Raw genomic sequence first — 24,757 nt, forward strand, 5'->3', positions numbered from 1 at the left:
GAAATAAGGAGAATATATGCCATGTGATTTATAAGATACAATCAACAGTTACATTGGAGTGGACATAAGAGCATTGTATGCATTATCACAGGGTGTTGTATATTGCAGAAATAACCGTGTGTAAATAAATATATGATGAAGAACTAATGTTGGAACACCGCGGTTTAGTGGTTTCTATGAAGTCTATGGGTGTCCGAAGATAATAGGAATGTCATACTCATAGCATAGTAGATGCAAGCACTAAAAAAGAAATTGAATGTAATATTTGCATATTCTATTTAGCAATCAATAATCGGGTATTAGTTCATTTGCGGTGGTTTTAAAATTTAAATACATGTATGTTGTCGAAATAGCACTCTACCAAACATAAGGATAGTACACTCAATTTCCACGAGAGATCATGGAGTAGAGGTTGAATCATAAATTCAAACTCTGTCATACTAAGGGTATCATTAATACACACAGACACACACACATACATATGTAAATCGATTTCTTAACCACATTAGATATAAGGAATATTATGTCTCTTATCAAGTTTTTATTATATTCAGATTAGACAATTAGATCAGATTGGAAAGAAACTTAATAATCATCAACAGTATTAACTATTAAGGACAGTAACCTCTCAGCACATCCTATTTAATTTACCCTTACCATTCATATTAGATAAAGGAATTGACTTTCAAGCTATACAACAAGGTGCCTATCACAGTTTGAATCATAAGAATATAGACCGAACCTTTAACAATCTCTAAAAGAGAACTCACAGCCATACTAGAGCATGGCAATTTAATAGCTATATTACATAGCCTCAATTGGGGAGATTACGGTGGTATCAAAGCACGATCTTGCCATTCTGCAGGGCAAACGATAAAAGAAATTATCTAGCGATTCATTCATAAATCAAATTACTCATCCATCAAAACAGATTATTCGGCAAACAACTACAAAGGAGATTATAAAATCACTTGGCATCGAACATCACACTCACTAGTTCATTAAGGAACAAATAAAAGATTATATAACTTTTGATGTATGCTCAATGAGAAAGAGAAAAGAAAGGAAATAAATGATATATGACTGACTTATGAAGCATCAAGATGGCCAATCTACAAATGGAATTCGTGGATTTCAAACAATCTTAGAGATGTTCGGCTCCAACAATATATATTGGAATTGTAAATGGTTAATATGGATTGACAAGTGTTTACTGTATTGGGTAAATAGATTAATGCACACAGACAATAGATAAGAACAGCAGAACTCCTTGTATTATTTGCATATGCCAAGACATTACATTATGCTTATGATGATTACAATGATTCCGGAGGGTGTATATATACTTCTTGAAGAACCTTCCCGAAAGTGTCCGTCGGCCACATACAACATGTCGGCTACATAACAAGAATCTTCCCAAAGGGGCATATACCAACGACATACATCCTGACACACACCCTGTCGGCTACACAATCTCTACTGACGACATCATCCCCCACAAAAGAAAAAGTCGTCTTTGGACGACAATTACAAAATATCTGAGACAAATTAACAAATGAAATACATTAACTGAATAACTACAACAAGATAGATCTGCCACAACACTTTCACATTCGTCTCGTGCCTGCATCAAACTAGTCGCCAACCCACATTGCATCGGTAGCCTCTGCTAACACAATATTGTCTCCTTAGTCAAGCTGACCTGGATAGCCTCCTCTGTTGCTTTCTTTGCTTCCAACTCTTGGGTACTCAGAGCCAAGTGTCGCTGTACTGCCTTCAACTAGATGATCAGCTCCTCTTGAGCTCTCTATGCATCCACCAAGACAACTTCATATCCAACACCTACTCCAAGTGCCTCAAGCATATCACCCCTCTCGAAAGGCTTGCTTTGTTGTTCAACCGCTCCATGCTTGCAGTAGCTCCAGGTCTCATCAATTGGTCATACTTCCCACAACTGATAACCGCAATGACTGGGGTCTATGGGGCAATGCCCCCAGTGGGGTTGAGGGGCAACGCCCTCGTGGGGGCTTGGGGCAGCGTCCCAAGTGCGCTCCCTGTCTTGATATAGGGTGGGGTCGAGGGGTAGCGCCCCCGTCACCAAGACCAAATTAACACTTCGAAACCCACACAAAACTGCATGGAACACTCTATTTTTGTGATTTTCTGCTGATCCCACACTCTTTTTGGTAATCGCTGATGTTTTATTACCTGCTAATGCCTTTCCCTTCCCTTGGGCATCGTCTGTTATGCATTGTGAACATTTTTGATTTGTCGACATTTTTTTTTTTAGAAAACCTTCTGTCACCCTTCTTCTGGATCTGTACGAACCAATGTACAGCTACACAATGGATTGCTTCTGTCATAGCCGTACCGTCTTCGTGGAGGACTCTGTAATGCCATATGATTCACTTCCTCTTTTTTTTTTTCTCACTGAATACTGTATTGAAACCCATGACCACCATACGCTTAGTCCTGCGTTTTAACTTCTAACACCGTACGCCACTGGCAATGCACACTATGGTACCTACAGTCGAGGCTGTATGGCGTTATGGCTTCTGGAGGGCCATACAACGTTATGTCTTCTAGAGAGCCGTACAACATTATGTCTTCTGGAGGGCTGTACGGCTAGAGTGTGCTCGAAATATGAAGTGTTCATACCGTATGGTTAAACGCGTAATCACCATGCCGTATGGTGATTTTTGGAGGGCTTTATGCGTTCGTACGGTGCTTGCCTGGAGGTGTTCATGATGTACAACGTCTCAACTTTGCAATGCCGTACAATTTGCGCTGTTGAAAAAGGTCCGTACGGGTAGAAAAGGGCCGTACTATCCAATGCTATCTTTCCTCTATTTTTCGTACGGTCATATGGGAATTTGAAAAACACCGTACTGCGCAAAGTAACAAGAATCGGAATCGGCAAGGCCGAATCATATCGTGAATCGGCCATGAATCGGAATCGAATCGGCCATGAATCGGAATCGAATCGGCCATGAATCGGAAAATTTTAAAAACCCTTGAAATTTAGTGAGTAACTTATTTCATAAACCCTTTATCGCTGATTCGATTCACCGATTCACAAAAAATCGTTTGGCTTGAATCGAATCGCCAAATCGCGTGAATTGCATGAATCGCCGTGATTCTTGGAACTATGGTACTGCGATTAGAGCAGCTGTACGGTGCCTTCCAGCTTATTGTATGGTGACATTCTACTTTATTCTCTTCTCTTTCTCTTTTTTTTTAAAACTCTGTCCTTACTTATCTTACATATATACAGTATTTACAGTCATTCTTTTCTCAGTTGTTCATCCACGGAGGTGTGTTATTTCTTTCATGGTAGACATTCAACTTCGACCTATTCACTGCGTCGGCCATTTCCTTTCCGTCTAGCGTCTATAGTTTTATTGCTCCGTGATCAATCACTTCTCGTTATCACCCACTTCTCGAATCTGGTATGGCCTGACCCATTTCACTTGAAACTTGCTTGGTTTGATCTCATTCCATCCGTCATACTTCAACACCAACTATCCCGGTTGGAACTTGTTTAATTTTAGGTGTCTATCATGCCATGCTTTGTGCTTGTTTTGTGTCACCTTCGTGGCCCATTGTGCCTGAAATCGTCGCTCATCAAGTTTATTTAAGGTACACAATCTCTCCCTCTAGTTTTCCATATCGCCCAGTTTGTTCCCAAAGCTCGGTACCATGGACTCCGTCGGCTGCCTCTTCTTGCCGTCAATAACACCTCCACTCTGTACTGCTACAACTTTTATTAAACCCTTCCTCTTTGTTTCCTGTACAGATCGTATGATGTGTCTTCCTTGTTGCCGGCACCTTTTTGCTATATCTGTGGTTCAACGTAACATTTCCTTTTTGCGTGGTCGTACGGTGGAATCTTTCCTTTTTATAGGTTCGTACTGTATGTTCTTCGCTTCATATTTTGTCGTAACCGCCTTTCTTTCTTTCGCTTCTCTGTATTCCTTTGGACATTCATTTCCCTCTTTTTTCTTACCTTCGGTGACCCTTAACATATTATAGCTCGGAAAGAGCTCGTAATCCTCCATCTGCTAGTGGAAAAGGCCATTCACCGAATCCAAATCATCGTCTGTCGATCCACCTTCTAGTCGTAGGACTCCTTCCTCATTGGGTTCCAATCGTTGCTTTCTGTCATCCTCTTCTTCGGAATCAGATGATACGGCTTCTTTGCCCACCATTTGTGTGTGTAAATCAATAGTGAATTGTCGTCCCCTGCTTTCCATTGATAGTGTGTTCTTCCAGTCATGCTTAACCTTTGCTTGCACGAGCCATCCTCGACCCATAATGGCGTCATATCCTTTCCTCTTCAACAGGATGACGACGAAGTCGAGCAGAAACGACTGCGTTCTGATAGTCACTGGTTGTGCCATCAGGATTCCCAACGGTTTGATCCCGTGTTGGTCTACCGTGAGCAACTAGAATGTAGGTGGCCACAACATCAGCTGTCCCAACTTTTTCTAGGGATCTTCTGGTAACACATTGACACCAGACCCTCCGTCCACAATTGTGTCTGTCAAAATAGTCCCAAGAATTCCCATTTCGACGACTGCCGGATGTCGTTTGGATGAGAGGGTTAGCAGCATGATCTTTTGCACTTGTGCCACCTTCTTTCTCCCTTCTTTGTTCTACTAGTAGCTTGGTAGTTGGAGCAGTGTTCGTGAGTGCTGTACGGAGTTGAGGCATAGTGAGCAACAGATTGTTGATTTTGACTGGTACCTCAATTTGTAATATCTGCCGTACGATGTTCTGTTCAGTGTAGTTCCTTGTGGAGGTACCAGTAGTGTCCTTCAGGTGTGCTTTCTCTGCTTGCGTTGCTTTTTGGATTTCTGCCCGCGCTTCCTCCACTATTCTTTTCTTCTGTCGGGTCGAGGTATATTTTCACTTGCTTTCGTGTGATGGCCAGAACCTCCTCTTCATCTGTCCTGATGGTGATCAAATTTACTCCCGACTTCGGGCACTTGGCATCTTCATGATCGTCGGGTTCGCACCATCTGCATAATAATTTCAGTGTGTTTGCCGTAGTATAGTCACGGGCAAAGTGGCCCCACAAATTACATGCTCAGCATTGAATGATCGGTCGATTGTTCGCATCGTACTGAATTTGACTTCTGCTGCCATTATTATTATTGCCATTGTTGTTGTTGTTTTCACCTCGTCGATTATTTCTGTATCCTCCCAACGTGGCACCCTCCGTACTGGTGTTCTCGCTCCCTCTTGACGTGGAAGCTTCCTGTGTCAGGAACACTTGTTGAGGTCCTCTTGTTTTCATATTGAAAGGGCATTCCTTTGTGGAATGTCCCATGATCTGACAATCTTGCAAAATTGGTCCTTCGGACAGGATCCCTTTGTATGGCCTTCTTTCTTGCACTCGGTGCACTATAGCTCATTTCCTTTGGTCTCTTTCTGCATGTTCTTAAATTCTTTCATCATTTGAATCATATCCTTTTGGAGGGCTTGGACCATCTTGCTGCCCTTTTCGTCCTCACTACTCTCTTCTTCTGAAGATGCGTCGTCATCTGAATCAGACGAGCTACTCTTCTTCTTTTTCGTCTTCTGCTCACTTTCCAGGTTCATTGCTCGATTGTATGATGATGGTGGCACAATCTTCATTTTCTTCCGCAACTTCGGGTGCAGGCCTTCAATGAACCATCTTTTTTGCAACCCATCAGTCGGCTTATTTTCCATTTTACTTATCAAATCTTTTAATTTCCTTGCGTAGATTCGAATTGTTTCATTTTTTCCCTATTTTGTATTGTATATCTCCACTACGATTCCGTTGTCGTCGCACAACAGTTGAAATTTCGTAATGAACTCCTTTTTGATGTTGTCCCAATTGTTTAACTTCTGGGGATCTATATCGGCGAACCAATCAATTGCAACACCTCGTAGGGTGGCCGAAAACTGTTGGATCCATTCGATTGTATCTGTTATACCATTCGCCTTCCAAATCGTTTCGCATGTTTTACAATGTTGGATCGGATCGGCTGTTCCATCACCATCAAATTTCGGCAACTTTTCTTTTGGTCCTGCCATTACTATTGGATGTTGTGTATGGGTGCTGTTTGGTACAGCAACACCGACGTTTTGTATTTCGGCACCAACACTTTATATTCTGGCACCAACGCTTTGTATCTTGATACCAACGCTTTGTACTCCGACACCAACGCTTTGTATCCTGATACCAACACTTTGTACTCCAGTACCAACGCTTTGTACTTTGGCACCAACGCTTTGTATCTCGATACCAACGCTTTGTACTCTGGTACCAATGCTTTGTATCTCGGTAGCCGTACTTTTTGGTGAAGAAGGGTCTCCATTAAATGAATTTGTCCGTTCTGGAAGTATATCGTGGATGAAGAGTTCCCTCCACGCTTGTGCTCCCTCGGCACTCCTAGCCATGCGAGTCGATTCCCTTCCGTTTGGATTCTCTTCCCTCAGCGAGTACAAGTTCAAAAACTCCTCCCTTGCTTCTTCCACCAATTCCACCCACTGGCGAGTCTCTTCCAACGATTCCTTAGCACTTCGGTGTCCGTCGGCAATCTTCTGAAACCTCCATCTGCGTTCGGCCTGCTGTGCCAAAATTAAATTTTCTTGAGCTGTGCGGATTTCATCTTTGTCCTTCAGCTTATTCTTATTTTTGTTTAACTGACTCGGCATTATTCCTCATTGCTTCCTTTGTTCCAGGTCCATCAGGCCACGACGCCAAATGTTTACCGTACTGGGTAAATAGATTAATGTATACAGGCAATAGATAAGAACAAGATAACTCCTTGTATTATTTGCATATGCGAGGACATTACATTATGCTTATGATGATTACAATGATCTCGGAGGGTGTATATATACTTCCCGAATAACCTTCCGGAAGGGGTCCGTCGGCCACATACAACATGTCGGCTACATAACAAGAACCTACCTGAAGGGACATATACCGACGACATATATCTTGACACACACGTTGTCGGCTACACAACCTCTACCGACGACAACAAGTATAATCTGAAGTTTAGCATGATTAATGAGTGTTTTTCATTGTAACAACCAATCCTAGATACACTTTCAAAAGGTTGACACACATCTCTTTGTATAGAGATAAAGAAATAAAGATAGGATGAGAAGTAAGATTCAGAGAGTGACTTGGATCTGCATACAAGGGATCAAAAACATAATCAGATAAGATAAGATAGGATAAATGTATTAATGTCCAACAAGAGACCACAAAAAAGGTCTAAGGGACTGAAAGCTTACAGTCAAGGAGGCTAATAGCAACATGATCACCAAATAGTGTCCAAAAAGAGTAGAGCAAAGGAAAGCAATAACACGAAAGAGAAGAAGAGCAAGAACAAGAAAATGAACACAAACACCATCTAGGAAAGGACTAGGGATCCTTCCTTGGTGTAAAGAAGTCCAGAACAGAAGAGTAAGGCCCAGGACAACCAAGAATCCTAGTGCATCTCTGAGTACTCCTAGAGGGGTGACACTCTTGTGTAAGACCGCTGCAAGGTCTCACGAATCTGTAATGACCGATGGTAGAAGTGTTGATCGTACACTTCAAATCCTGAGTATGAGGCAGGGGCAAGAAGAAGGCAGTGATAAGCTGATCTAAAGCCTAGCTCTAGGGAAAAAGAAGTTGTAGAGTATGGTCATGGAGCTACATAGTCTCTTGAAGGTAAAAATCGAGACATCTCTAGTTCGTATAACTGAAGAAGGTGGAGAGAGACCGACAATATTTGAATAAACAGTAATATTTCCCTCTAATCTTATAGTAGGTGGGGAATTGGAAAATGAAGTGGGTCTCTGTCTTTGCTTCCACCAAGGGACATAGCAGACGAATCTGATCCTCCCTATCAATGTGGTTATCGGTTTGGAACTGAAGTCTATGAGAACCTACCCAGAAGGAACCTAGGGAGATAGGTAGGATATGTAGATAAACAAGATTTGTGTTGTGATGGAAGAAACTTTGTAGTAGCATTATGAAACATATTGAAGAAAGTTTAAGAAGGTTGTAATCAGTTTGTGATAAATTTATCGTCACTCTAATACCAGTAAGATTATAAAAAAAAAGATTGAATCATTCATCAACCAATGAAAAATACAAAACATACTAATTACTTATTAGACATACACTGACATTGCAGACTTGTGAGGAATTAATTACAAATCAGAAAAAGAGTTTATAGTAGACATAAAGAGAGAACTTAACAAATCATATTATGGTAGAAATATGATCAAATTTAAAGTAGGTTTAAGGCATAAATAACTTCGTAATGGAAAAATATTGAAGAGATTTATGGCATAATTATAAACATTCATAGCAGAATTGAAGAGGAACATTCTTAGTGAATATCAAGAATGACCCAAATTATTTTGGGTGAAGGGCGTTCTTAGGGAATGTTGAGTTTGATTGAAGCCTTGCTTGGTAGAGGGTGTTCTTTGTGAGTGTTGCCATTTTGGCAAAGGGCATCCTTGGTGAGCATCGCCATTCTTGGCAAAAGGCATTCTTGGTGAGCATCACCATTCCTGGTGGAAGGCATTCTTGGTGAATGTCATCATGCTTCGCAGATGGCATTCTTGTTGAGCGTCGCCATCCTTGGTAGAAGGCATTCTTGGTGAGTGTCACCATTCTTGGTAGAGGACGTTCTTTAGTGTCAAAACTTGATCAAGGACATTATTGGTGAGTGTCAAAGTTTGACTTAAGCGTTCTTGGTGAGCGTCAAGGCTTGGTCAAGGAAATTGTTGGTGAGCGTCAAGGCTTGGGCAAGGAATTTCTTGATGAGTGTCAGAGCTTGATCAAGAGACATTCTTGGCGAGTGTCAAACATGATTGAGACATTCTTGGTGAGTGTCAAAACCAGATTTAGATATTCTTTGTGAGTGTCAAATCTTGATCAATGACATTCTTGGTGAATGTTGCAAGAGATTCTATATCTCTGAAGGTTTACTCATTAGGAAAAAAAAGGCAAGACTTAACAAAGGAGAAGGATTGTACTCAGTACATCAAGATCAGTTATCCATTGGATGTATGTATGCTTTGTTAAAGCCATTGCTTCCATTAAGGTGCTTGCAATAGCTTTAATGTGGGGGAATGCACTTTGCTCACGCACTATTATTGATGCTACTTGACACTTGGATCCCTCATGGACACATACATCCTTAGGGCCTGACCCCTACATTTTGCTCTTCATCCCTTATGGACATACAAATCCTTAAGGCCTAATTGCTCTTGCTAGACCCCTTCTTGGACATACAACCCTTAAAGAATAGGTCCTAGATGATTGAGTACTATGCCACAGAAACCTTGTTAGACTATTAATGCCATCTTTTGTGATGCTTTTCTTTGTGTAGTCCATAGTAAAACATACAAATCTTATTGAGCGTGGTGGTCACATGTTGCTGTCTTTGTGTGATTTGTAGTGAGGACATACAAATCTTATCGGCCTATGTAATCACATACCTCTCTCTTTCTTTCTCTCTTTCTCTTGTTACAGATGTCTCTCTCATCTTAGTCTTGGATTTGATAAGAACCTAAGTCACTTGGGGGCTTGATATTTCCTTGTCTTTTTGCTTTGATAAGACTGTCTTATGCAATAGTTTACTTTACCATGAGCATGATCTTGTATCATGCTTCTGCTAAAGTGGGGCCTAAATGTATTGTCTTAAAACTTACTTTGTGTCCTTTTTGAGACCATTTAGCCCTTCTTAATGTGGCTTTTCTCATTGTGATCTTGCATTGCATTTAATTGCATATGTTATTTAATCAAGATCCTTTTCCTTTAATTTTGCTCAAAAATATGTTTTCTCTATTTCCTATGCACAATTTCCGTTCATTCATCCACCTGCTTTATTTAATTTCCCTCTCTTATTGTTGCAAAAGTTTAGGTAAAGTTTACTGTTAATACATCCTCCTTTATTTTTCCCTCTCCAACTTTTGCAAAAATCAAGGTAGGATCTAATCTCCATAGATTCTTTTGTATTTTTCCCTCCAATCATAAAATTCACTATTTCCCTAGGCCCTATCTTGGTTAATTTAAGATTTTAGATGTCTTCTTAATTGTTTTTATTGTGCCTCTTTCCGAATTTCCTTGAACCCCCTTAGATTTTGTTGCTCCTCATATTGGTACCTTGAAATTGGTGCTCACCTAGAATGGGTCACCTAGGGGTGACCTATATTCTCGACGGCCCCTTACAGGGGTTGTGGGCCCAATGCATCATTTCTTTATTCCTTCCCACCTTGTGGACTCTGCTCTCCGAAATTCAAACCCAAAATCACTGAAAAAGGAAGTCTTCTTTCCTCATTTTAACATCCATAATCCATTGACATCTACACTTTATGAGTTGTAAGTTATCATTTCCAAATTCTCGAGCCATCAAGACATTGCGCATTCAAGGAGTTCAAGCAAGTGAACATTTTCATCCATCAAGAATTTCCATAGATCTAGTTCCTTTCTCTAGAGGAAGCAAATGAGTTAGCCATTAAGGGAGGAGATCTACAATATCCAACAATTTATGACAAGAGTTGTTCTATCACATAAGTGAAGACATCTTACATTCTACTTCTTCTCAACATACATGCAAGCAAGTGGACATCTTTGTGGATAGCAGATTTGAAACCGTCCATGAAGGTTTTACAAGCAATGTGAATATTATGATTTTAATCTTGTTTGACATATTTTGCTTAGTTCATATCAAGGTTAATTCCTAAAAATGGGCTTGACCAAGGCAGTTTCTTTTCCCCAAAACAATTTCCCCCTTTCCTTTTGTGCAAGTTGAGGTTGGTGAAGCTCCATATTCGAATAAAGTAGATCCAAAAGTATAGTTTCCGTAATAGATCCAAGACCTTTGTTTCTAGACCTCTTAGGGATAGGTTGCCCAAAAGCGACCTGTTCTTGGAGCTCTGAGACCTCTACACCTAGGAGTTATGGGTCTCCAGATTCTAGATCTCAGTTTGTTGCAGTTTCTAATACAGTCCGATAGAGATATTCAGATTTGAAAGTGCAACCACTACTAGCCCCAAAGGTGTGTTTCTATTCTTTCTTTGTCCTCCCTAGCACTTATTTTGATATGCTAGATTAGATATCTTGTTGTTTATCATAACTATTTATTCTAGTTTCCATTAAACAAAGAAAAAGAACAAAGAGATCTTAGAGTTAACACTTTCTCTTAGGTGTGAATCTTGTTTTAGAGCCCCTACATCTATTTGGGTAGTGCTGATCTAGTTTTCATTTAAAGGAAGAGTACATTTTGGAATCTCCTTGTCCTCTTTTCCAAGTGCTTAGCATGAAAGTGGTGATCTACCATTGATAACCATTTTCACCAATACAATTAATATGTACCTCATTTAATAGTCTCTTTATTAATAAAGTATTTAATCTTTATGCATTAAAATAAATAATCAGTTGGATAGTGGAAACCATGTGTGAAGCTCATTGGCAAGGTCTTGATGAGACACTTCAAGTCCAATACTGAAATGCCAAATGCTTTAAACCTTGGTGACTTATTATAAATAGTATGTGGAAACAATGTTGAATCAACTCCGATTGGCTTTAAACTGGAATCACGTAAGCCAAATCCCTCTTTGATTCTTGTAAAGTCCTGGTTAGCCCACAAGACCAAGACAAAATGGGCTAATGACACATTATAAATTAATGGGCTAGGAAAGGTTGTTAGAAATAGATAATACTGAGTGGGGGGGGGGGGTGGGGGGGGGGGCACTGAATCAGTATTCTACAAACTTTTGCCCACAATTGGATATTATTAATTACTGTATAACTTGCATACGCAAGTAAACCAACAATGTTGAACAGTAAATAAAACCATACACAGAGAACTCATAACACCATTATTTGTTAACTAGGGAAACCCTGGCCAAGGGAAAACCCCGGTGGGGATGATACCCCCAAGATGATGCACTAAACAAAAGAATCTTGTTAAGGATATTGACCCTGTTAGGAGTCTATCAAATACATATAGTGTTCTCGAGTCCTTGCTAGAAGACTAACCCCTGTTAAAAGCCTCAACTTTGTTAGGAGTTGCTTCAACCCTGTTAGGAGTTGGTAGTAAAATTAGAATGTATGCAAGAAGAGCTCACTACCCTAACATGTAATAATCAAATAAGTTTTTTCACAAGAATAGATATACATACAATATTGTCTCACTGCTACAATTCACACTTGCTCTGATCATTCATTAGATTTCACATCACACAAAGCTTGCATCACTTATACTTCCTTCACAATAGTTCGCATCGCATTACAACCTCTCATTAGCTGTGCAAGATATGATCTTTACTTATACCTTGCAAATTGTCAAAACTCTTGATCAGGCGGCCTTGATGCTTCCACACGCTTGGCTAATTAAAATAACTTTGGGGTTAACATTTAGGATGTCGGTCCATCATGGCTAAGTAATTATTTTGTTGCCAAAATAATTCCTTAAGTCGTACAATACATTTTACTGACGTGCCCTGTTTTGCTCTGTTAATTACACGTGTTGGTAATTCTCCTGTAATTGATGCCGTACTGTCCGTGAAGGTCTGCGCATTGACATTCATCATCATGACATTGTCAACTGTCGATCCTCAGTTGCGCATGTGCTAACTCGAACTCTATTATCTGTACACACCAAATCTATCTCTGTGCTGTTGCAAACTGTCCAATACTTAGACAATTTTCTATCTCTAATTTCACAATGGAATACCAAAATATATCTGTTGCCATAAATGACAACACTTACTCATCTTCCGAGCCATATTGCCAACAAAGGTGATATTACAAGTTTAGGAAAGAAGTAAGGAAGTGGGGCTTAAGTACGTTAGCTGCCAAATGTATTATGAATCATCTATTATTTTTATGTCAATCCAATTTAAATGCATAGTGATGATGTTAATCATTGGGAGTGGACATTCTCCTAGTAGAGAATGTTACACGTTGTCATTCCCACGTGAAATCCAAACCCTAAGTGTCAACTTTTGGGAAAATTATATAAAGTCCTTGTTGGGTACATTGCAAACATATAAAGGACCAATAGTAAACTTACATCTTCAAACATGTGTTTAACATATGTCAAGAGCTTGTCACATTAAATTGTGCGGTACTAACATAAAAAAATTTGGTAGTGTACTTATCAAGTTGTCAACTACATCTTGTGTTTGCATGTTAAACACGATTACAACACTAGTGGTACTTTCTTTCCTCTTTGGCTCACCGACTCAACACATTAACATTTAGTAATAGTAGTGCTAGAAAATGCTTCTAGGTTGTCTTGAAACATTCACACTTATTGAAGAACTTCCTTGTCATGCCTGTTCAATTTCATTTCCTTGACCCTCAATGCTTACAATGCTAGGGGATGATTTATTTCCTCTTTGAATCTCAAGCTCAACACTTTAACATTGAGTAGTAGTAGCGCTAGCTAATGATGGTAGGTGTTTTTGAAACATTCACACTCATTGAAGAGCTTCAATGTCATGCTTGTTTAGTTTCATTTTCTTGACCCTCACTACCTTGAATGCTACTAGGGTTCATTGTGTTTATTTGGTGGAAAATGTAAATGACAATTGAAAGCGTAAACATAGAACACAAAAAAGCTAAAAACAAAAAACCCTCCTTAATATTTGAAATTTTTGTAGAAACACAAAAAGGAAAAAGATATGTAAACATAAAAGCGAAGAACAATGATTTTACCAGAGTGATGGGTATTTTGTCATCTTTTCCCCTTTTCTCGCTTCCCTTCCCTTTTTTTCACTTGGTTTCTCATATTGTGTGCTCTTCATTTTTCTTCTCTTCTACACATGGCACAATTGAGCTCTTTTCTTGGAATGGTTAGGGGATGAATTGATGTCCTTAGTCATTCTTGGGGATAATTGGCCATTCTCTAATATTTCTAGGACTTTAATAATCATCCTCAGGATATATCCAGATTTTGAAACACTTGAGGGTGATGTAGGGATGTTTCCGACTTGCTCTTGTATCCTCAAAGCCCATTTTTGGTTGGGGAATTATGCATGCACTTATTTAATTTTGGGAGGATAGGAATGTAAAAGGTGAAATTAAAAAGATAATCATCAATTTATTTAAGGGTATACTATAGAGGTGAGGTGGATAAACAATAAATTAATTAAATAAATGATTTGAATTTGTTCAATTAATGTTAGGAGGGTGATTGGAATGGGCAATTAAAGAATTGGTCTTCAATAATTAATGTTGGAAGAGGATAATATTGGATGTGGATGGTTTTATTTGGTGTATTTAAGTTGAGAATGGTGTGTATGAATCAGGTTTGATTCTAGGTCTTCCACTTTTATTAATCTAACAAACAATCTTGTTCTTGCCAATCGTATGTCAACTAAGAATTTAAGTAAAACTTATTGTTTTCATCAACTTTTCATATTTTCTCGTGGATGGATCATTGATTAGTGAACCCAAACAATTTAATGTACTTTTGTCATGTCCCCATTTTGGAGGTAATTTGATTTATCATTTAATTAATTTAATTAATTAAGTTGTCCAAAATAATGAATATTTTATGAGGATGACTAATTAATTATTTTAATTAAATAAATAAGTGGTATTAAGTTAATTATTTATAAAGTTATCAAATAAATAAATATTAAAAGATAATTTTATATTAAATTGTTTTCATCAACTTTTCATATTTTCTCGTGGATGGATCATTGATTAGTGAACCCAAACAATTTAATGTACTTTTGTCATGTCCCCATTTTGGAGGTAATTTGATTTAATTAATTTAATTAATTAAGTTGTCCAAAATAATGAATATTTTATGAGGATGACTAATTAATTATTTTAATTAAATAAATAAGTGGTATTAAGTTAATTATTTATAAAGTTATCAAATAAATAAATATTAAAAGATAACTTTATATTTAATTAATTTAATAAAGTGACTTGAATTATAAAATATTTTATAAAGTCACTTAATAGATAAAATAAAATAATGTTCTAAAAGTTTCTGGAGAAAGTGGAGAAAAAGAATATATAGGCATGGAGGGCTCATTGTCTATCATCCAAGTTTATTTTCTCTATTGTGTCTACTTGAGCATTTGTGGAACTTGAAGGCCTGCAAGTATTCAGCTTAATAATTGGAAACGATACCTCCCAAGTGATTGCATAACTGAGGAGGTGAAAGATCCTCTGAAGGGTTGCCCTTTGGAAGTGTCATTCAACCATTTCAAGTTGAACTTAATTTGTATACTCAAACTTACTTGAGGGTTTGAGTTTTTGGTTGCAAGAGGAAAAAAGCAGTCCAAAAAAGAAAATCCGAAAAAGCAGTCCGAAAAAGCAGATCCAAAAAAGCAAAACAAAAAGACAGCATTAGTAAAAATTATTACAGCCATCTACAATCAGGTTCCTTTGGATATTTCATGTATTTTTCTTATCATTTAGATGCATATTAGAAGGTAAGGCTGTAGGTGAAAGTTTGTATCAAATTTAAGCATTATTCTTGCGGATGTAAGCCAAGAGTCTTTGCCATTTAATACTAGCATTGTAGTTGACATTATATGTGCAATAAAGGAGACATAAGTTGCTGGTCTGATATAGTTGTAATTGAATATGTATTTATCATTCATGATTGGTTTATTAGTTTGCATGCCAATTGTTTGACAAAATGTCAATTGGCTGTAGGTTCTCTTTTTGGCATAAATAATGTTATAATTTTGCATACCAAGTGTTTGTATTAATGCCACTTGGCTATAAGTACATTAACGCCATCATAGGTTGCATCCAAAGTGTTTGTCATAATTACTATTTGCTGTAGCAGCATATTACAAGTAGTTTTAGTTACATATTTGCATTGAATATTGTCAAAATAAGTTGGACATTCATGTTAGGTCATTGTTTAGTCAATTTTGAGTCTTCTTGCAAAAATTCTCATTGATGCTAATTAAAGAAAAGAGTCATTAAAGCAAACTCAACTGCTATATCAGTCATATGACCCTTGCATGTGAGTTGTTTGATAAAATTCCTTGAGCCTCCAATCAACATTTTGAGGTCAGATTTGAGCAGGGTCATTACAACTTTGAGCATCAAATTCATGACACAAAGCATCCTAGGTTCTTGTTGCTTTTATTAAGATAAAAATGTAATGTTTCTAATGGTCATCTTTAGCGAGTTTAGTTTTATTAGCTAGTTTCTATTTTCATATTTGGTTAATAATTGTTTTCTTTACAAACATTGTCTTGTAGTTTTCTATTTAAGAAGACTTCATCTTTATTATTTAATATCGAACTATAGCGGGTTTGGGTCTAATACCTTCATGGGAGGCCTAGGGTTATGTGGCTTGCATGTACTTGCATGTGTTGTTTTCCATGCGAAGTGTTTTCCTATTTTACCATGTGATGAAGTTTGGCAGTTTTTTGGGGTATATTACCATACAAAGTGTGGTGTTTTGCCATGCGAAGGTTTTTGTAATGGGTTGTTTTGTTTGCCACATTGCGACCTATTTTTTGCAGCGTGAGTGTTTTGCATAATTTTGTCCTAATAATATGGCCTTCTATGTTTTATAATTTTTTTTATCACCACAAAGGATTACGATTAGAAAGTCTGATTATTTTTTCACAAAAATCATGGATGGTGGGTTTATTTTGAATTTTGTTCTTAAAATGTAGTTGTTGGGATTTAACAATTTTTTTCCCTTCAAAGAATTTCGTTGGTCGTAATGATCTTGTCCTATTTTTTTAATAATAATTTTCCTTTTAAATAATTATGTTGGGTTTTCACATGGTTACGGGGAGACTCGTCTCCCCCCTAAAAGACGCGCCTTAGAGACTTCTCGCGTCTCCAGAGACCTCAAAAAAGATTGGAGATTTCATGATGAAGTCTCCCGAAGTATCCTAGTCTCCTAATCCAAAAAGTGAAGTCTCCCTGAAGTCTCCTTATAAAAAATAAATATAAAAATCTAATATTAAATTATTTTATGTATTTTAGGCCTCATTTAAATGTTTTTAACAAAAAAATTAAGACCAATTACTAGTTAAATGATTTTTTGGAGATTGTGATAGCTGAAGACCTTGAGATGGATGATCACAACCTTGTGGAGTAGATGATAGTACCATCAACATACTAGTACTAGATAGATTTCTGGTTTTTCTTTGCTGAACTAAGTTTGTTCATTTTTGTTTGCATATTGGCAATTTAGCATCAAACTGTGCTTTTTTGAATTTAAAAATTTGAATATTTTAATGACAATCCTAGCGATTATCAATCTAATATGATGATGATCATATGCAATATTAGGAAAACAAGTATGACTGAGATACAGTAATGTGATTATGTTAGTTTGGAAATATTTGACTCTATATTAATGTGATATTACTATTATTATTTTTTAGCCGATAGGCTATTTGGGGGAACTTTGTTCTCGGAAATTAAGTCTTTGACGGAAAATTTGTAAGTTGGTTGGGAAAGTGATCAGTTTGGCCGAAAAATTGAAAATCCTTCCCATTAATTATTTACCGGCTAGTTTTTATCTCCCTCCACTTTTTAACTCTTGTTTTGATATTTATTAGTTGTTATCTCCACTTTTAACTATTGTTTTTCTTTTTCTATTTATTAGTTTGGATCCACATTAGCTCATGTTGTGATCTATTCATTTAATTTTTGATTTTTAAAATTGATTTAGATTTTAGTTTTTAAATTATTTAAATTAATTTTTTTATATTAGTTTAATTTTTCTTTAAAAATTATTTTTTAGTTTCTATAATTTATTTAGTCAATAGAATATTTGCTAGACATTATTTTTTTGTATTTCTCTTATTAATTTTTCATAATAGATTTTTTGATGGGTTTTTTAAATGATTATTTTTTTCATATTTAATAAATTTACTATAAATAAATGATATTTATTAATCTATTTAAAAGATTTTACTAAATATTATGTTATTTAAATTAAAAATTATTAATAATCGAATTTGTTCACATAAGATTATATTTCAAATATCTACTTTTAACTATTATTTTTCTTTTCTTATTTATTTAAAAAATAATTACTTGTGATCTCCACGTTAGATTATGTTGTGATCTCTATTTATTTAACTTTTGATTTTTAAATTGATTTAGGTTTTAGTTTTTAAATTATTATTTTTATATTAGTTTAATTTTTCTTTAAATATTGTTTTTTCAGCTTCTATAATTTATTTAGTCAATAGAATATTTGTTAGCCGTTATTTTTTATATTATTTTTTGTATTTTTCATATTAATTTTTCATAATAAATTCTTTGATGGGTTTTTTTTTAAATGATTTTTTTTCATATTTGATAAATTGAATTTAATTGTAAAATCTTGAAATTATTGAACACGTTTCTTAAGCAATATTCAAATTTCCTAAATATTGCAAATTTTATATCTATGTTTTAATCGTCAACTTTTTTATTTTTATATTTTCATTTAAAAAAAACTTATATTTACATTATTTAGTGTTCATTCTACATTTTTCCCTTAAATCTTGTTTTTTCTTTAAATATTCTTTTTTCAGTTTCTATAATTTATTTAGTCAATAGAATATTTGTTAGTCGCTATTTTTCATATTATTTTTTTGTATTTCTCATATTAATTTTTCATAATAAATTTTTTGATGGGTTTTTTTTAAATGATTTTTTTTCTTCATATTTGATAAATTGAATTTAATTGTAAAATCTTGAAATTATTGAACATGTTGCTTAAGCAATATTCAAATTTCCTAAATATTGCAAATTTTATATCTATGTTTTAATCTTCAACTTTTTTTTTTTTGTATTTTCATTTTTAAAAGACTTATATTTACATTATTTAATGTTCATTCTACATTTTTATCTTAAATCTTATCTCCTACCGGTGCACTATTTGCATGTACAAAAGCATGCGATTGCTAGTGTATTTAGTATTGGACTCTTTAAGTTTAAACTATTAAAATAAACTCGCTGTCTGTCCCCAAGTACCTCTGTCTCCTATTTTTGAAAAATTGTTGTACTGGTACCAGTACCAATGCTAGTACCAGTACCAACACCGGAGACCTCCAAGTCTCCTCGTCCCCTGGTGACCTTGGGTTTCATAATATATTTCCTTAAATTTTTTTAATAATTTTTGTTCGTAAGTTTTTTCTTGTGTTTTGTGCAACTTCTTTGCCTAAAAAATTGTCTTGTAAGAGGGTTTCTAGATTTTCCTAAAAACCAAAGTTTTCTATGTTAATCTGATCCATTACTCAGATTCTGTGTTAGTTACTTGCTAATGTTTTAGTGTTTGGTTTTGATCAATTTTTTTCTTCAAAAATTATGTTAGGTTTTGATTATTTTTTCCCATAAAAATAATTTTTGGTTTTTTTCCATTTTATCCTCATAAACTGTTTATAGGATTTTTGGTTTTTTTCCATTTTATCCTCATAAATCATGACTGGTGTTGCTAGGCTCTAGGTTTTATATTTTTTCCAAAAAAGAATTATTGGAGGGTTTTGTTGATTTTTTCCCAAGTTTATGGTGTCTTGCAGCTGTTGTAGATCTCACCTAGAGTTACTAGGGCAACAACGTGGACAAGTGTTTGTTGATTTATCCTCAAAATTTTGGTTTCAGTTTCATTTTGGTGTCTTTGGCTATAGGGAATGATGCCTTTGTTTCCAGCATCAAGTTGGATGGTTTCTGATCATTTGATCATTTCCAAAAGTTCTATAGATCCCGGGAGGGTCTCAACAATAGGCTCATGTCATAGATTGTTTAGATGAGAACGAGACAACCTTCTATGTGTCTGTGATCGATAGACCTGCAGATTTTGTATAGGGTGGTTAGTACGATGACCATTAATGGAGGGTATTAAGATAGTAATTTAATGTTTCTATTGTTAATCATTTTGTCACTTTAGTTTTGTTAATTAGTTTTTGTTTTCAAATTCAACTAACGATTCTTTTGTTTAGAACCATCTTCATGTGCTTTTCTATTTAAAGAGACTTCGTCTCCATTGTTTAATAAATTAATATTGAACTGTCAAGTTTTATAACAGCTTTTGTTAATTGGTTTAATCTCATCTTCTTGTTAGGTAGTCTCTTAGGTGCTTTTCATCCTTGTATTAATTTTTGCGACTTGTATTAGAATTTTTTTAATATTTTGCTTCCATCTATTCTATTATTCTTCTAAACCCATTGTTGAGACTTCTTCTTTGGGCAGCAAATAAATTCTTCATTGATGAAATTTGAAGTAAATTTCTCCATTACTTCAATATCTTTTCTTGAATCTCTTGAGTATCAGTTCTGTGCAAGCACTAGGTCATGACTTTGCATTTAAGCTAAGGATGAAGCAGCATATTCAACCCATTTAAGCTCCCTTGCTAAGTCCTTCCCCATTTTGGTATTATGTGCCCTAAATATTTTTCTCTAACAAGGGGAAATTAAAAGATAATTTTTGAAGGGAGTTCAAAACAATGGCATCGATTGTCCAAGTTCATGGAATCCACAAATATGAGATATTGGATTCTTTTATTTTTGCCCAGATTTGAATTCTCGAGCGTTGATTCTGTGGAGTCTTTCTTTATGAAACTTGGAATCTTAGCTGTTCTATTTTTCTCGTTGAAACAAACCATAGATGACTTGTTGCGGGGAATTATTTATCCTTAGTCTGTCTTTGTTTTGTTTGAATAACTCTTTGCTCCTAAAGCTATTTTATTTCTTTTAATTGGAGCCCAAATTGTATTTCACAAATCAGATTAGGACTTGAAATGGTTTTCATAGAGAAGAGATGGATTATTTTGTTTTTTATGAGAGCAATACATTTCCATTTCACATTATTTATAGTCCATAGGCTATTTAGCTCTCTCACACATGATGAGCTAAATGGTAGAATTGTAACCTAATTTTTTTTGACATGCAATTCATCTATGCGAGCCTTTTACTATTTTGCTGGAAAGAACATTTTGAATGCTAAAGAAAAGGAACTTGTTGAGATTTTTGTTTGCTTGTTTCTAGCAAAAATGGTATGGGTAAGGAAAAGCAAGACATGGAATTTGGAAAATAGGAAAAACAGAAAATATATGTTTTATTCCTTTAAAAAAGTTTAAAAAGAGATACACATCAAAAGGGGCAATAGGATATGAAAAGATGGCTTCTTCGATTTTGAAACAAATCTTTGCTTTTTTCAGTATTTTCACATCCTGGTTTATCTTAAACCTCACAGGGAGTAGCACCTGAAATTTGTTGAGGGAAAACCTGAGGAAATAAGTTTTTGGTGGGTATGAATCACATGATAGTGCAGATACCAAACTACTTCTCATGTTCTTGTCATATCTTGAATCTCGGTCAGCTATACTACTACTGTTTCCTCTCTTCCAGTTTGATTATCGACCATTTTTGCTATCTAAGTAAACAACTAGGCGCCAACCAAATCTTTTTTCGCATAATTTTAGTGATCATCTGCACATGATGTTTTTGCTGCAGATGCATTGGATTTTATGAAACAATGGTGCATTTTAATATTCTATATTAGTTTATGAACATTGTGATCAGCAGCTTTGTTTCTTTTTTGTGTAGTTCCAAAAAAGAAAACAAACAATTTTTTTCCTTTCTGGTTTCATTTTCCTTTTAATCATTCACATTAATTGCAATACAAGCATTGTATCTGAACTGGTGCACCTAACTCATTTTGTTTTCACCATTGCATATGGTATTCTGTAGTATAATTAGTGGTGAGCGCCTCTTCTCTATCTGGCTGTATAGGATTGCTTCAGCTACTCAAAACTAATTTTGTATATGGGATCATACGCAAGTAAACAAGAAAAGACCTGACTGTTGTTGAATAGCAGGTTCCAGGAGCAGAGGATCTTATTGTAAGGGTAGTATCATCTGTTGACAAGAAAGTAGAAGTAAAGCAAAATTTTCTGGAGATTGTTTGCGATGAAGGCTACCCTAGCGAATTTCCGTACAAATCAAAGGTATGTTCAATTTTCGTTGGACAAATCTTTGTATATAATCTACATAGTAAAAATCTACTTGAAGAAAAGGTTGCTATGGGCATTCAATGAAGACCATTTATATATTTTTTAATAAAGTAAATATTCTATCAATAGAGGAAAAAAGATACAGTAGTTGGGTCCTGCTTAAAACAAAATTAGCGTGATTATAAGATTAGAAAAATAATTTCAGCAGCTTGTGTTTGAACAAGAAGCCAACTGCAAATACATCCTAGAACATCACAGCAAAGCCACCAGCTGAGCTGGGTATAATCAGTAGAGAGGCTCAAAATTCAAATGTATCAATTTTATAGACGTTGTATACTGTAGATGTTAACTTTAAGCAGATGGCAAGAAAGTGTAGATTGCCGTGCACATAATGATTATCTATTTGACCTCTAGACATCTGGTAAGATGAGTATCTTGCCATACTTACATACCAGAGAAGTTAAAAATGGAGCTGTTTTTCCTATTAACTGTTTAGCAGGAAAGAGTAACCATGAATAGTGTGGTTCCCTTTCTAGGAACAATTTTAGAAATCAACCCATGCTGAAATCTGTTTACAAATCATTCATTGATGCAGAAAATGAGTTTCAAGGTGTTGGGAGGTTTACAGATACAGGTTGATGTTTGGATAAGATTTATGTTTCTCTTCCAGAACAGGATTTTAATCTTACGCTTTTTAGGCAGTTTAACTTCATGCAAAAACTTCAAATTCTGGGCTTGATTCTTGTGGGTCTTGGGGTTTTTACTGATCTATTATGATTCCCTTTCCAAATCTCTTTTGCTGCTTTTAGAGTGAAGAAAACATTGTGGTCTCCAATCTATTTGAGTAAGATTAAAGCATGACATCTTGTTTCTGAGAATATATTAGAATGTGAAATCATATGTCCACATCTCAGGAGGCACATTTTTGGAGCTCTTTAATATCCTTAGAGAGTTGTGAAATTTGATTGCATAATTTTAAGAGACATTGTTGGTTTGTTCTTTTCTAACGTGCATAACATTTTTAGAATTCCCTGCATTTTTAATATCTCAGTAACATTTTGCTTTAATATCACAATCATATATTTAGAACCATCACAAGTACATTTGATGCTATATTCTTAATGATTGTTTTGCTAAATATATGAATCATACTGTTGATGCTGTCAGGTTCTTCTTCTATTTCAGAAAATAAATGGTGTAGATGTTTGCCTCTTCAGTGTGTATGTTCAGGAATTTGGTTCAGAATGTTCTCATCCAAATCAGCGACGCATTTCCCTCTCTTATTTGGATTCTGTGAAGTATTTCAGACCAGACGTGAGAGCAGTGACCGGAGAATCCCTTCGCACTTTTGTATACCATGAAATTTTGGTAATATGTTGTTCTGCTAAAAATATAAATCATTTGCCTATTATAACTCACCCTAATTACTCATTATCTTTTCTAGTTTCTCCTAAATCCATTTAAACATATGTTAGGGAGTGTTCTAGTCTGCTTTACTGCATAATCAATCATTCATTAAAATGGACTGCTCAACAATGTATTATTTTGCTCTTGCCCTTTCCCATTTTGTGGTTAGATATATTTTCACTAAATCAGGAGAATAGCAGGAAGAACTGCGCAGTGCAAAGAACTTCAAACTCTTTCACATCATACATTTTCAAGTTTTTCAGTAGATTAGTTGATTATTTTTTTATCTTGTTGAACAGATTGGATATTTGGACTATTGTAAAAGAAGAGGTTTCACAAGTTGTTACATATGGGCGTGCCCTCCCATAAAAGGAGAAGATTATATTCTCTATTGCCACCCTCAGACACAAAAAGTTCCCAAATGTGATAAGCTTCGTGAATGGTACGGAACTTTTTTAGCTGCTCTGTTCATCTATCGAGAATTTTTTCCCATTGCCTTTTATCTCTTTTTAAGGATGCTTTTTCAAAATGATAGGCTTGTAACTTCGTTGATCATATTCTTTTTTGCGATATATGTCAGTAAGAATGTAATGTTCATCTACAGCTATCAGCTGTAATGTGCAGCTTACGTGACATAGCCAAACAAGTGCCACTTTGATGCATTTAAGAGAGACTCATATAATAATTTCAGAGCAATGTTTTTACTTGGTAGTGTCAAAAGCATGAGCCACGTGTTGAATGGCTCTGTTTGTGATATTCTATTGTACTATTATAGTCAACTCTCTTCTTGGCAAACTTTTTGGGAGCATGCTGGAACATAGAATCAGTGGTTTGGCAGAAGGTGAAGAAAAAAAGAGAAAAACGGCAAGCTGGTTTCAGGCCTAGATATTCTACTATTGAGAATTGCATCACCCTTCGACATAGGATAGAGAAAACATGGGACAATCAGGGAGAAGAAACATACTGCGGTTTAGTGAACTTCAAAAGAGGCTTTGACACAGTGCCTAGAAACAAGCTGTGGAACAAAATGGAAGAATTAGGTATTCCAGATGTGTATAGAGTGACAGTGCATAGCAGTCAGAGTCAAAATCAGATTTAAGGAATGTCTGAATGTTTTGGTAGTGACATTGGCATTAAGCATGGATGTTTGTTATCCCCCACTTTGTTTGGTTTGTAGACTGTTGTTGTACATTGATAAATTAGAAAATATGTGCGGAAGTTGCCTTTATAGTGCAGACATAACTTAGATTTTACATTAGTTGAGTTCAAACCCCAAGCTAACTAGAGTTAAGTTATAGAACAACAAAAGATCATTAATCAGATAAAAATTTGATTTCTACATACAAGTTGATCCATAGAAGTGACCAATGAAAGTATCTCTAAGAAAGAAAAGCCCATACTCAACAATG

General features: G+C 35.7%; 1 protein-coding gene across 1 annotated transcript in view; it reads left to right on the forward strand.

The window, feature by feature from the left end:
- The window catches only part of LOC149547989 (histone acetyltransferase HAC1-like), a 274,925-nt gene that overhangs the window by 84,193 nt on the left and 165,975 nt on the right, over nucleotides 1-24,757 (forward strand). Inside the window, exons 7-9 of the mRNA XM_089792020.1 lie at nucleotides 21,807-21,935; nucleotides 23,109-23,309; nucleotides 23,648-23,790. Coding sequence (XP_089648146.1) covers nucleotides 21,807-21,935; nucleotides 23,109-23,309; nucleotides 23,648-23,790 — 473 coding nt within the window. The remainder of the gene's footprint in view (nucleotides 1-21,806; nucleotides 21,936-23,108; nucleotides 23,310-23,647; nucleotides 23,791-24,757) is intronic.

The sequence above is a fragment of the Cupressus sempervirens genome, chromosome 7 (assembly GCF_028749045.1).
Source record: "Cupressus sempervirens isolate cs-2001-9-10 chromosome 7, ASM2874904v1, whole genome shotgun sequence".
NCBI classification, from domain to species: Eukaryota; Viridiplantae; Streptophyta; class Pinopsida; order Cupressales; family Cupressaceae; genus Cupressus; species Cupressus sempervirens.